Source organism: Rattus norvegicus, chromosome 3, assembly GCF_021556685.1.
Source record: "Rattus norvegicus strain SHRSP/BbbUtx chromosome 3, alternate assembly SHRSP_T2T, whole genome shotgun sequence".
NCBI classification, from domain to species: domain Eukaryota; kingdom Metazoa; phylum Chordata; class Mammalia; order Rodentia; family Muridae; genus Rattus; species Rattus norvegicus.
This window is the reverse complement of record NC_141536.1, coordinates 55,339,308-55,351,749: the sequence shown is the minus strand read 5'-3', so window position 1 is coordinate 55,351,749 and position 12,442 is coordinate 55,339,308. Positions and strand designations below refer to the sequence as shown.

General features: G+C 43.0%; 1 protein-coding gene across 1 annotated transcript in view; it reads left to right on the top strand.

Moving 5' to 3' along the window:
* Nucleotides 1-12,442, top strand: part of Slc25a12 (solute carrier family 25 member 12) — a gene marked incomplete at its 3' end in the record, with an annotated part of 195,305 nt that overhangs the window by 64,463 nt on the left and 118,400 nt on the right. Inside the window, 2 exon segments of the mRNA NM_001399269.2 lie at nucleotides 7,734-7,815; nucleotides 9,508-9,666. Coding sequence (NP_001386198.1) covers nucleotides 7,734-7,815; nucleotides 9,508-9,666 — 241 coding nt within the window.

Below are 12,442 nucleotides of genomic sequence, written 5' to 3'. Positions count from 1 at the left end.
ACCACCTTTGATCTTGGATTCATGAATACAGGGAGGGAGACATTGCAGTTGACTGGCTAGCTCCACAGAAGTGAAACCTGTTCTCAAAAAGGAGGAAATCAGGTTTATAGGAAAGCTATTGTTTATTTTACAAGTCATTTATCTCATTAAACATTTTAGATCAGAAGATACCGAAGTCTTTAATGCGTCTGAACTCCCTCGTATTGGGAGGAATGTATGCATATATTGTTTTATGTATAGAAATGAGAAAGTAATTAAAATGTATATATTTCCCCTGTGTCCACTTGGTCCTTCTGTACTGTTATGACTTTGGGTTTTGGTTTTACTTTGAAAGGCTACTAATGCAGGGAGGCATTGGAGGGCCTGGAAAGCCGTAGGTGTGGCTCAGAGTGGCTTCTGTTTGTGTCCCTTAGCCCCGCCTTGCTCCTCTGACCACATGCAGATCATGTAGAACCCAGCTTTGTTGTTCTCAGACACTTGCTGTAAAATTGACTTCAGCTATTCTTGTTCTCCTGGATGGGTATGTGTTGCTGGAAGAAGCTTTCTCCCGATTGGGTTGACATGCCATGTAGAGCAGCTTGGTGAGGCTTGGTTCGTTAACGGACACAATCCCATCCTATATTTAACATAAACAAACGAACGAATGAACAAACCTTGTTTCAAATGAAATCTCAAATTCCCAAGGGAGCCCGTTAAAAGCATGTAACTATCTCAACTTCATTCTGCTTTGAAAAACACTTAATTAGCCTCATTAACTATCCACCGTCACCTTATCAGGTCAACCTTTTCAGGTTAACTTATTAATCGTGCCAGGTCCTAACCTTAAGGGAAAAGTGCCTTCGCCTTTGGCCCCTTTGCTCACAGTAGGTGATTGTCTCAGACCTGAATATGTTTTCCTTTAGCCTGAATGCTAAAAACTCAGTACATAGTCATTATAGGGATGACAGTTATAGGGGCATCGCATTTATGAATATTCATGATGTGAAACCTATAGCATTAATTACATTAATTTGCATAGCTGAATACAAGGAAAGCATAAGTCGTAATGATCACTAAGCCTTAAGAAAAAAACATCTCGGTAACCCTACCCTGGTATGTTTTCTTACAAATGCAGTTTAATGGGAATGAAGGTGACATTTCTGTCAAGAGGCGTTTGGATATTTATAGTTTGAGATGTTTTAGCCAAGAGTCAAAGCACAGAATAATCCTTTCAGTTTGCATAGGGTTTTGCAGGGCTTATAAACATTCTTTGAAGAAAGAGAGTTGAAAGGAAAATCTGTATTGTTGAATGCAGGAGAAACCTCCCATGTGACTAAGGGAATTAGTGGACATTGATGATTCTTTGGGAGCATAGACCTATTATGTTATGAAAAGAACCTCTTTTTCTTCTTCTTTTTTTTTAAATTTAGAGAATACTTTATTAGTTTTTGTAATCAAACCCACGTATATAAGACCTTACATATTTAATACAGTGTGTTACCCCTGTACAAATGGAAAAAACTTAAGTTCAACATTTCTAGACCAATATGGCTGTTAATTTCTGTACAGTGCCAACTCAACACAGTAAACGGGGATACTTTTTTCGAAAGTTGACAGCACAGGTAAAGTTTCAAAAAATTCAAATTATATATCTGTATATATATATTTATATTTATATAAAAAGACCAATAATAGCAGTGTGTTATGCATCAACAGCAGCAACCTTTTCCAGGTTCTGCAGTCATCTGAACAAAACTGTAGAGACATCCAGCACACTCCATTAAAAAAAAAAAAGTAAAAAAACAAAACCCGAGAAAACAGCACAGTTCTGTTATTCTTGTGGTACCTGGCACCATTTTTTTTTTTAATTAGCTTCTCAATCATCATCTGGAAAGAAAACATTCTGAGCAACATCATTAAAAACAGCTCTGATAAAGCACGGTCACTACTACGTATCATAAAGCAGGTACAAGCTATTTTACATCCACAGAGGTATGATACAGTACTGTCCTACATCTATAATACTAGAGGATACAATTTAAAAGGCATTATTTGAGACTTGATTCTACTTTTCCAGCAGAGGGCCCAAAGGATGGTGTGACACAGCTTTGTAAAGAAACATACTCTAGACAGGATTTCCTTTCACTAGTGGCACACTTCTAAGGATTCATTCTCTCCATGAATGTCAGCTAAAACCGTTATTAAAAAAATGAAATATCCCTAGAACAAAACCGTATAACCACCGGATTCACATGAAGATGACCTAGTGGAGACAAGCTGGACCTCACCTTACCAACAAGCTATCAAATCTGTTATGTTTAAACAGTGAGACCTCCAAGGAAGGAGATGCCAAGTAGTGCTTCAAAGCTTCGGACCACAATCAAACACAGCATCCTTTTCAACAGAAGCAGAAGCTCATCTGAATATGCTCATGGATGCTGACATCAACATTTAATCATCTCCTCACTCATCCAGGAAGAGGGGGAGATCAGTTACTACTGTACTTTATTGTGTTCAACCAAATCACCATGTTACAAAAATAGCAAGCTGCCATAATAAAAAATAAGGCTCCTCTATCCAGCACCAGATAGCATCATTTTACTTTCAAGCCTAGAAATTGCACACTTGTATATAAACCAATCGAAGATGAGGATTGAGAGTTCATCTTGGTGGATTTTTCCTTTGATGAATATGAAGTGTCCTTCCTTATCTTTTTTGATGACTTTTAATTGAAAATTGATTTTATTTGATATTAGAATGGCTACTCCAGCTTGCTTCTTCTGACCATTTGCTTGGAAAGTTGTTTTCCAGCCTTTCACTCTGAGGTAGTGTCTGTCTTTGTCTCTGAGGTGTGTTTCCTGTAGGCAGCAGAATGCAGGGTCCTCATTGCGTATCCAGTTTGTTAATCTATGTCTTTTTATTGGGGAGTTGAGGCCATTGATGTTGAGAGATATTAAGGAATAGTGATTATTGCTTCCTGTTATATTCATATTTGGATGTGAGGTTATGTTTGTGTGCTTTCATTCTCTTTGTTTTGTTGCCAAGACGATTAGTTTCTTGCTTCTTCTAGGGTATAGCTTGCCTCCTTATGTTGGGCTTTACCCTTTATTATCCTTTGTAGTGCTGGATTTGTAGAAAGATATTGTGTAAATTTGGTTTTGTCATGGAATATCTTGGTTTCTCCATCTATGTTAATTGAGAGTTTTGCAGGATACAGTAACCTGGGCTGGCATTTGTGTTCTCTTAGGGTCTGTATGACATCTGTCCAGGATCTTCTGGCCTTCATAGTTTCTGGCGAGAAGTCTGGTGTGATTCTGATAGGTCTGCCTTTATATGTCACTTGACCTTTTTCCCTTACTGCTTTTAATATTCTTTCTTTATTTTGTGCATTTGGTGTTTTGACAATTATGTGACGGGAGGTGTTTCTTTTCTGGTCCAATCTATTTGGAGTTCTGTAGGCTTCTTGTATGCCTATGGGTATCTCTTTTTTTAGGTTAGGGAAGTTTTCTTCTATGATTTTGTTGAAGATATTTACTGGTCCTTTGAGCTGGGAGTCTTCACTCTCTTCTATACCTATTATCCTTAGGTTTGATCTTCTCATTGAGTCCTGGATTTCCTGTATGTTTTGGACCAGTAGCTTTTTCCGCTTTACATTATCTTTGACAGTTGAGTCAATGATTTCTATGGAATCTTCTGCTCCCGAGATTCTCTCTTCCATCTCTTGTATTCTGTTGGTGAAGCTTGTATCTACAGCTCCTTGTCTTTTCTTTTGATTTTCTATGTCCAGGGTTGTTTCCATGTTTCTTGATTGCTTCTATTTCCATTTTTAATTCCTTCAACTGTTTGATTGTGTTTTCCTGGAATTCTTTCAGGGATTTTTGCGATTCCTCTCTGTAGGCTTCTACTTGTTCTCTAAAGGAGTTCTTTATGTCTTTCTTGAAGTCCTCCAGCATCATGATCAAATATGATTTTGAAACTAGATCTTGCTTTTCTGGTGTGTTTGGATATTCAGTGTTTGCTTTGGTGGGAGAATTGGGCTCCGATGATGCCATGTAGTCTTGGTTTCTGTTGCTTGGGTTCCTGCGCTTGCCTCTCGCCATCAGATTATCTCTAGTGTTACTTTGTTCTGCTATTTCTGACCGTGGCTAGACTGTCCTATAAGCCTGTGTGTCAGGAGTGCTGTAGACCTGTTTTCCTGTTTTCTTTCAGCCAGTTATGGGGACAGAGTGTTCTGCTTTCAGGCGTGTAGTTTTTCCTCTCTACAGGTCTTCAGCTGTTCCTGTGGGCCTGTGTCTTGAGTTCACCAGGCAGGTTTCTTGCAGGGGAAAAGTTGGTCCTACCTGTGGTTCCAAGGCTCAAGTTTGCTCGTGGGGTACTGCCTAAGTCCTCTCCGCGGCGGCAGCAACTGGGAAGATCTGCGCCGCTCTTTCCGGGAGCCTCCGTGCACCAGGGTTCCAGATGACGTTTGGTTTTTTCCTCTGGCGTCTGCATGTGCACAGAGTGCAGTCTCTTCTGGTTTCCCAGGCGTGTCTGCCTCTCTGAAGGTTTAGCTCTCCCTCCCACGGGATTTGGGTGCAGAGAACTGTTTATCCAGTCTGTTTCCTTCAGGTTCCGGCGGTGTCTCTGGCAGGGGTCCTGCCGCTCCCCGGCCCTCCCCTACGGGAACCCAGAGGCCTTATACAGTTGCCTCTTGGGCCAGGGATGTGGGCAGGGGTGGGCAGTGTTGGTGGTCTCCTCCGCTCTGTAGCCTCAGGAGTGCCCACCTGATCAGGCGGTGAGGTCTCTCTCCCACGGGGTTTGGGAGCAGAGAGCTGCTGTGGGCCGGGATCCGCGGGTGTGGGACTTCCGGTAAACACCTCTTTTTCTTCTTTTTAAGATCAGGTTCGATTGTTTGCCTTGAGTTCATTTTTTTTTTTAATTCTTATTTTGTGTTTATGGGTATTTTGCCCCCCCCCCCCGTGTGTGTGTGTGTGTGTGTGTGTGTGTGTACATGAAGCTTGTGAAGGCCACAAAAGGGCACCCCTGAAAATTGAGTTTTAGGTCATTATGAGCTACCATGTGGGTGCTGGGAACTGAACCCAATTCCATTGGAAAAGCAGCCAGTCTTAACCATTGAGTCATCTCTCCAGCCCAATATATTTTTTTATTGGATATTTTTTATTTACATTTCAAATGTTATGTCCTTTCCTGGTTTCCTGGCCATAAGCCCTCTATCCCCTCCCCCTTCTTCTTTGAGGGTATTCCCCCTCCCCAACTACTCCCCTTCCCCCTGACATTCCCATACACTTTTGGGGGGGGGGGATCCAGCCTTGGCAGGACCATGGGCTTCTCCTTCCATTGGTGCCTAACAAGGCCATTCTCTGCTATGTATGCGGCTGGAGCCATGGGTCTGTCTATGTGTATTCTTTGGATGGTAGTTTAGTCCCTGGGAGCTCTGGTTGATTGGTATTGTTGTTCTTATGGGGTTGCAAGCCCCTTCATTTCCTTCAATCCTTTCTCTAATTTCTCCAACGGAGAACCCGTTCTCAGTTCAGTGGTTCCATATTGGCTATGCCTCTCAGGAGAGATCTATATCTGGTTCCTGTCAGCATGCACTTCTTAGCTTCATCAATCTTATCTAGTTTTGGTGACTCTGGTGTGTGTGTGTGTGTGTGTGTGTGTGTGTGTGTGTGTGTGTGTGTGTGTGTGTGTGTGTGTATGGGCTGTATACCCAGGTGGGGCAGGCTCTGAATGGCCATTCCTCCAGTCTCTGCTCCAAACTTTGTCTCCATATCCCCTCCTATGAATATTTTTGTTCCCCCCCTTTAAGAAGGACAGAAGCATCTACACGTTGGTCGTCCTTTAGACTTTATATTTTAATTCAACTTTGTTTTCTTGAGATAGAGTCTCCTGTAGCCCAGATGGGCCTTGAACTTACCACATGACTGAGGATGACTTTGAACTTGTGAAATTCCTGCCTCCATTCCTTTAGAACTAGAATTCATGTCTGACTCACTATGTCCAGATAATAGCTTTATTTTTTTTTTACTTTATTTGTGTGTTGTGTGTGTATGTGGTGTGTGTGTGTGTGTGTGTGTGTGTGTGTGTGTGTACAGGTGCACATGTATCATGGCACACATGTGGAGCTCAGAGGAGCTCTATCAGGAGTACGTTCTCTCTTTTTACCATGGGGTCTGGGGATCGAGTTCAGGTCATCAGGCAGGCAGAGCGTGCACGTTAGCTGCTGAGCCGTCTCAGTAGCCTCCGCTGCTGCCTCCTCCTTTTTGAAAAGCTTGTCACAACAAAGTAGGTATTTTATTCCTTTGTTCCAATCTGCTTATAGAGCATATTGGATACTTCCATACCGAGAATACTCAGTTCTAGACTGGCACATTGATGTAGACAGGTCACTCCAGGCTCAGGACCTGTGGGACAGCATCTGAACCACAACTGGATTTATTTCATTGTTTTATTTTACTATTATAGGTTTTGTTAGAACTGTGAATATGGGCAAGACAATAGTTGTTAGAGAGTTTAGATGTGGTCATTCTTCTCTGGCCTGGAACTCACAGAGATCTGCCTGCCTCTGTCTCCTGAGAGCTGAGATTAAAGTTCTCCTCAGCACACTGGACAATTTTGATACATTCTGAAAAGCATGATTTTTTTTCATATAGGCAGTACATGCCTGCAATCCCAACACTTGGGAGGCAGGAGGGTCAGTAATTTAAGAATATCCTCAGCTAGATAGCAAGATCAAGGCCAGGCTAGATCTGAGACTTTGTCTCAAAAAACACAATAAAGGGTCGGTGAGATGGTTCAACTTGTAAAGTCACTTGCCACCAAACCTGACAATCAGAGTTTGATCCTCAGAACCTGTACAGTGGAAAGAACTGATTGTAGAAAGTTCTCTCCTGGCCTCCACGTAAGAGCCAATGGCTGGCTATACTGCCCTACCTCAGTGCAAATAGAGTGAATGAATGAGTGATTGAATGTTAAAGACAGCAAACTACTAAAACATGCTAACGTAAAGAGAAGTAAATGCTATATGCTGGTATACTTGCTTACTTAAGAGGTTTGTTTCTGGGGCTGGGGATTTAGCTCAGTGGTAGAGCGCTTACCTAGGAAGCACAAGGCCCTGGGTTTGGTCCCCAGCTCCGAAAAAAAGAACCAAAAAAAAAAAAAAAAAAAAAAAGAGGTTTGTTTCTAGGAGGGCTAGAAATGGGTCTCGGTGATACAATGCTGGTCCAGCTCCCAAGAGGCACTGGGTTCAATCCCCGGTACTGCAAAAGCAAGCATACCAACACAAACCTCTCAAGGGTATCCCCCACAGCAGTCCTAATGTGAAAATGAGGAAAAAGCTACTTTACGTTTTGCTGGGTATGTCGGTTTTGTTTGTTCGTTCGTTTGTTGTTTTTTTTTTTTTAATCTATCTTATGCTTTTTGAGTGTGTGGAGGGCATATATATATATCTGTCTACCACATGCAAGATTAGTGCCCTCAGAGGTCAGAAGAAAGCACCTGAAGTTACAAGTGATAGTGCACCACCACGATGGTCTTCTGTAAGGGTAGTGAATGAATGCTCTTAATTTCTGAGCCATTTCTCTCTAGTCCCAGAGTGTTTCCACAAAACCCACTGGTTTTTTTTTTTTAGGTTTAGATTTTCTTTTCTCTCTCTCTCTCTCACTCTCTCTTCTCTTCTCTTCTTCTTCTTTTTTTTTTTTTTTGTACTTGCAGAATACATTTTCAGACTTTTCCATTTTCTTCTTCCCCCTCAGCAATCCCCCGGCTTGGGCAGACCTATCTGGCTCCAGATTGCCGAGTCTGCATACAGGTTCACTCTGGGCTCAGTGGCAGGAGGTGAGTGGCGGCTTATCTGTGGCTGCTTCAGGCTGGTTTTGCTGTAACATTATCCCAGCAGATGGGACGCAGTGAAGGTGCTGTTCACCGTTCCTCAGGGTCAGGACTGCGGGGGCTTTCTGAGGATTCTTTATTTTTTACCTGTGATCAGAGGGCTTGTCATAGCACGGCTGCGGCCCTCTGGCTCCAGCCTGTCTTCAACGTTAAACCTCTAATGACGGGAGAGTCTGAAGGGCACCACTGCACTCTCTCACCTTAATCATATCAGGTAAGGCCAGAGTGAAAGATGGAGACGAAAAACCTGAGTTTATGGGGTCAGGCTAGGGGCAGGGTGGGAGCCGTGATCTGAGATGCCAACTGAGAAACTCATGAAATAAAGCCAACGCCCACAGAGAATCACAGTGGCTGGCTCGTGACTTTTCTCTCCTTTGTCTGGCTTAAAAGTGCCCAGAGATGTTGTTAATGTGCTAAGAAGAATCCCTCCTCCCCTCTCTGCTCACAGAGAGTCTATTAAAAGCTTCTCGTGTATGTGTGCGCGCATGCTCGCGTGGGTCACGGCATGCATGTTGAGGTCAGAGGGCAACCTGACCGTAGTTGGTTCTCTCCTCCCACTGTGTGGGGCCCGGGACTAAACTCAGGTTTTCACACTCGACAGCAAGCACCTTTGCCTGCTGAACCACGTCACCAGCCTGGGACTATTTTTACTTAAATGATCTACAGAGAAAATTGAAATCACGTAGTTGAGAAGAAATCTCCAAAAGATATTTAAATGCTCCTGAGTTTTCAAAACTAGCTGGAACTGGTGCCTAGTATTTTTTTTTTTCTAGAAGGTGCCAAGAATGATCTGCTTTCAGCAGCCAAAAAAATAGAACACTGCAGATCCTGTAAAATATTTCAGTCCCCAAGGAATCCTAAAACATGACTTTAGGCTTTTGTTTGATTTGACGTTCAACCAAATTCTATACGTGGGGATAGGATCCCATCAAGGATGCCTCCCCAAGGGGTGGTTGTTGCTTAGATTTACCAGAATGCTTCAGGGAACTACGCTCTAAAATCATAACCCCTTAGCTTCCATGCTGTCATTTCATCATTACGAAGAAGGAGCAGGTGAAATATTTAGGCATTTCATATAAGAAATGGTTCGGGTGGGCTGTGGTTGCACGTGCCTGTAACCCCAGCAGAGGTGGGCTGATGTCTGTGAGTTCAAGGCCAGTGTGGTCTACAGAGTGAGTTCTAAGATAGCCGGGGCCAGGGAACCCCTGTCTAGAAAAAGAAACCAACAAACAAAACAAACGAAAGAAAGAGTAAAGAGGAATGGTATCCATAGATAATTGTTTACTGTCCCTAAAAGATACTGATGTTCTAAGGTTGGTTGGTGATGATTGGAAAATCTACTGCCTAACTCACATGTAAGATATCAAAGATTTTTTTTAGGACATTCTAGGTAAACGCTCTACCACTGATCGTTGTCCCTTGAAGCAGCTCTTTCTAGGCCCTGCTGCTTGCCATTCCGCCATCTTTTGGCTCTAATAATAAGAGAAGGAAACCTGTGATAAGATGAGAGAGAGCCTTCTGTGAGACTTAGATACTGTGCTCTATTTTTCACCGGTGGAGATGAGATCTGATGCCCTTAGGGACACTCCATTCAACTGTGTTCCTTTTGTCAAACCTAAACTGTTGTTCTGCTTGTAGCTGTGGGTGCCACTGCGGTCTATCCCATAGACCTGGTGAAGACCCGGATGCAAAACCAGCGCGGCACAGGCTCTGTGGTCGGGGAGCTGATGTATAAAAACAGCTTTGACTGTTTTAAGAAAGTGTTACGTTACGAGGGTTTCTTTGGACTGTACCGAGGTGAGTAAGCGCAGCTCAGCTGCTGACGTTGGTGATTGTGTGTGTGTGTGTGTGTGTGTGTGTGTATGTGTGTGTGACCATCAGCAGAGTTTAACTCTTACGGAGACAGATTGGGGCTGTTTCTTTTCCTTTCCTCCCCTCTTTGCTCCTTTTCCTGTGTTGCATTCTTTCTGGTGACTAGCAGTATTAGTCAGTAAACAGGTGTTCCTTTCTCCTTCCTGCTGCTTGTAATTCTTGGGATCCAAATCCTGCGTCTCTCCTAACATGTGTTTGTGAGCCCCTCTGCTCCGAGAGGTAGAAGAGACCCATATTAACACCAATTCCATGTAAAATCCAAGCCAGGCGCTACTTGAAAGTGAGTTTCCCCTGTCTATATACACTTGTTTCAGTGAGAAGAAATGCCAATTAAAAAAATTATTTTATTTTTGTCTTTTCCAAGGAGACCCGTAATAAGTCTTTTCCAGTTAAGTCATCTGAAGTTTTAAAAGGCAGGGAAACCCTTGGCCCTCAAGCTGCAGCTGACTCCTTTTCTTCCCAGCTCTGGCAGAGCTGTCTTCTCGCAGTGCCTGCCGCCAAGCGCCTGGCTGTCGCATCCTAGGCTGCTGCCCTGTGCAGAATTCTCCCCGGCCCCAAAAGGCTTTGTAGGAACTTGTCTTCTTAGAGAGAGGGTGCCTTTCATCTACATGTTTTCACGTTAGAATTTCGGGTTCCTTTGCAGGGGAGATTAATTTTTTAATCCCTTTGGGCGCCACTTGGAATTCTTTGAAACACACTTAACATGCTCTGGTCCCAGGCACTTATGTAATTTACTGTACGTGTTTGTTTGCGTTCCTGGGTTTATTAATCCCCAGTTCTGTCCAACTGTTTGGCTTAGAACTGTTCCTAGGAAAGAGAGACGGATTGAATAAATGGGCAGGAGAAGAAACACTTGTAGTTGGTGTCATATTCAGTCACTTGAGTGGACCCATGTAGAGTCAAAGACGACCACTTGCATTTTTGCTGTGGCTGCTGTGTATGGAGTAAATAGGCCCAAATGCCCTGCTTCTGAGAGAGAATATAATGAAGTTTCCTCATATATTCAAAACGCTTTGGCTCTGAAAATCCAGGTTGTATAACTTGTATTACAGGGGCAACCGTGGCCACTGCCTGGAGTATCTGGAGCTGGCAACGCAAAAACTTGTTTTAAATGGACTCAGCTCTTCTAGCTAGATCTCACTTAAAGGGGAATCTCGGGAGGGTAGCACTAAGGTGGTTCATTTCTTTGCCATCTCCCATCTTTCATTATTGGACAAATGACCTTTCTCTTAATTAGTATGGTTTTATGTCACAAAAGGTGTCTATGAAGGACCCTCAGAAGGAATCTAGCTATGCTGTGCATAGCCTTCTCCATAGATAGGTACTTCTGGATTTTGCTTGGGAGAGCTCTCCTATTCATGAAATGGGTGCAATATAGCATGCAGGGGAGGATGCCGCTGACTTTCTGCAGGATCTGAGCTGATAACATGGGTCCTTTAAATGGGAGACTTTTGTATTAGAGAGATGATGGTAGGAACCCTGCCTGGGAGCACAATGATTGTTGAGACTGTCATATGTTGCTTAGAACTGGCCCATTATTCTGTCAGATGATTGACAAAGTTGTTGACAGATTAGCTAAATTTCTTTGCAGGCAACAATGATAAAATGACAGAAATCAGTACTTTATTAACATTCCACGAGCTTTAGGGCGGAAAGTTATAAAACAAATACACACGCTGACACCGGTTCTCTGGAGCTAGATTAAAAGAAATGGGGGCTGATGATCAGGAAGGCAAGAAAGTTAAGACTGCCCTCTGCTGATTTATTCTTTTCAACCAGTCTGCGGCCCGTGAAAGGTGTGCGCAGATTTGTCTGATAATTCAGTTTGACTGACAGCAGCCTGTATGCACGCTAACTTGCTGGCTCTCAACTTCTGGAAAAATCACTCATCAGCATCCTCCAAAGAGGCTTAAGATGAGAGCAGCAACAAGCTTGCAGACTCACATGTCGCTCCCCCTGGACTGCCTGGTTTTAAGGCTATAAGATGTGTTTATTGCTAGCTTCTCTGAAAAGAAATGTATGCAGAAAAGAAAGTATGCCAACAACCAGGTGAAGCTTCACGCTCTGGAAAGCTGAGCTCCGTGGGGATCTAAGATGACTGACTGTTCCTCTCCAGTTTGCAGCCAGCCTGGGAAATGTAGCCTTCTAAGCCTGATGATTTCTTTTGTCCTGAGGAGTCTTTTTAAAGGTCTTAAGCTTGACATATATTAGTAAATAAATATATAATTGGCACATATTTTCATATGGACCGATACTGAAAGCTGTGTTTTGCTTTACAGTCACGGCTTGCTTTCTTTTAAATAAATGAGTGCGGGGGCAGAATGTTGGTTTTCTCTGAAGAGAAGATAATGGGAGCGGATACTCAGTAGCAGCAGCTCTCCTTTGTGCTGTAAGGAGTGTACACTGTAGCAAAACCGGGCTGTGCTTGAAGCACACAGCCCTGAGCTTCTCTCAGCCCACAGCACTGGCTTCTGTAACGTGTCTATGTGCTGCTGTTGAGAATAGGAGGAAATTTGGTCACTGAGTAGAGAAAACCAACAGGCTCCATTCTTTCCTTGTGTATTTGTGTAGAGACTGTTTGTTTGTTTGTTTGTTTGTTTGTTTGTTTGTTTTTAAGGATGTTAAAGAAAAACATTTTTAGCTTGGAGAAAAATGGCATTATATTTGACTGGTAAATTGTACACACACACACACACACACA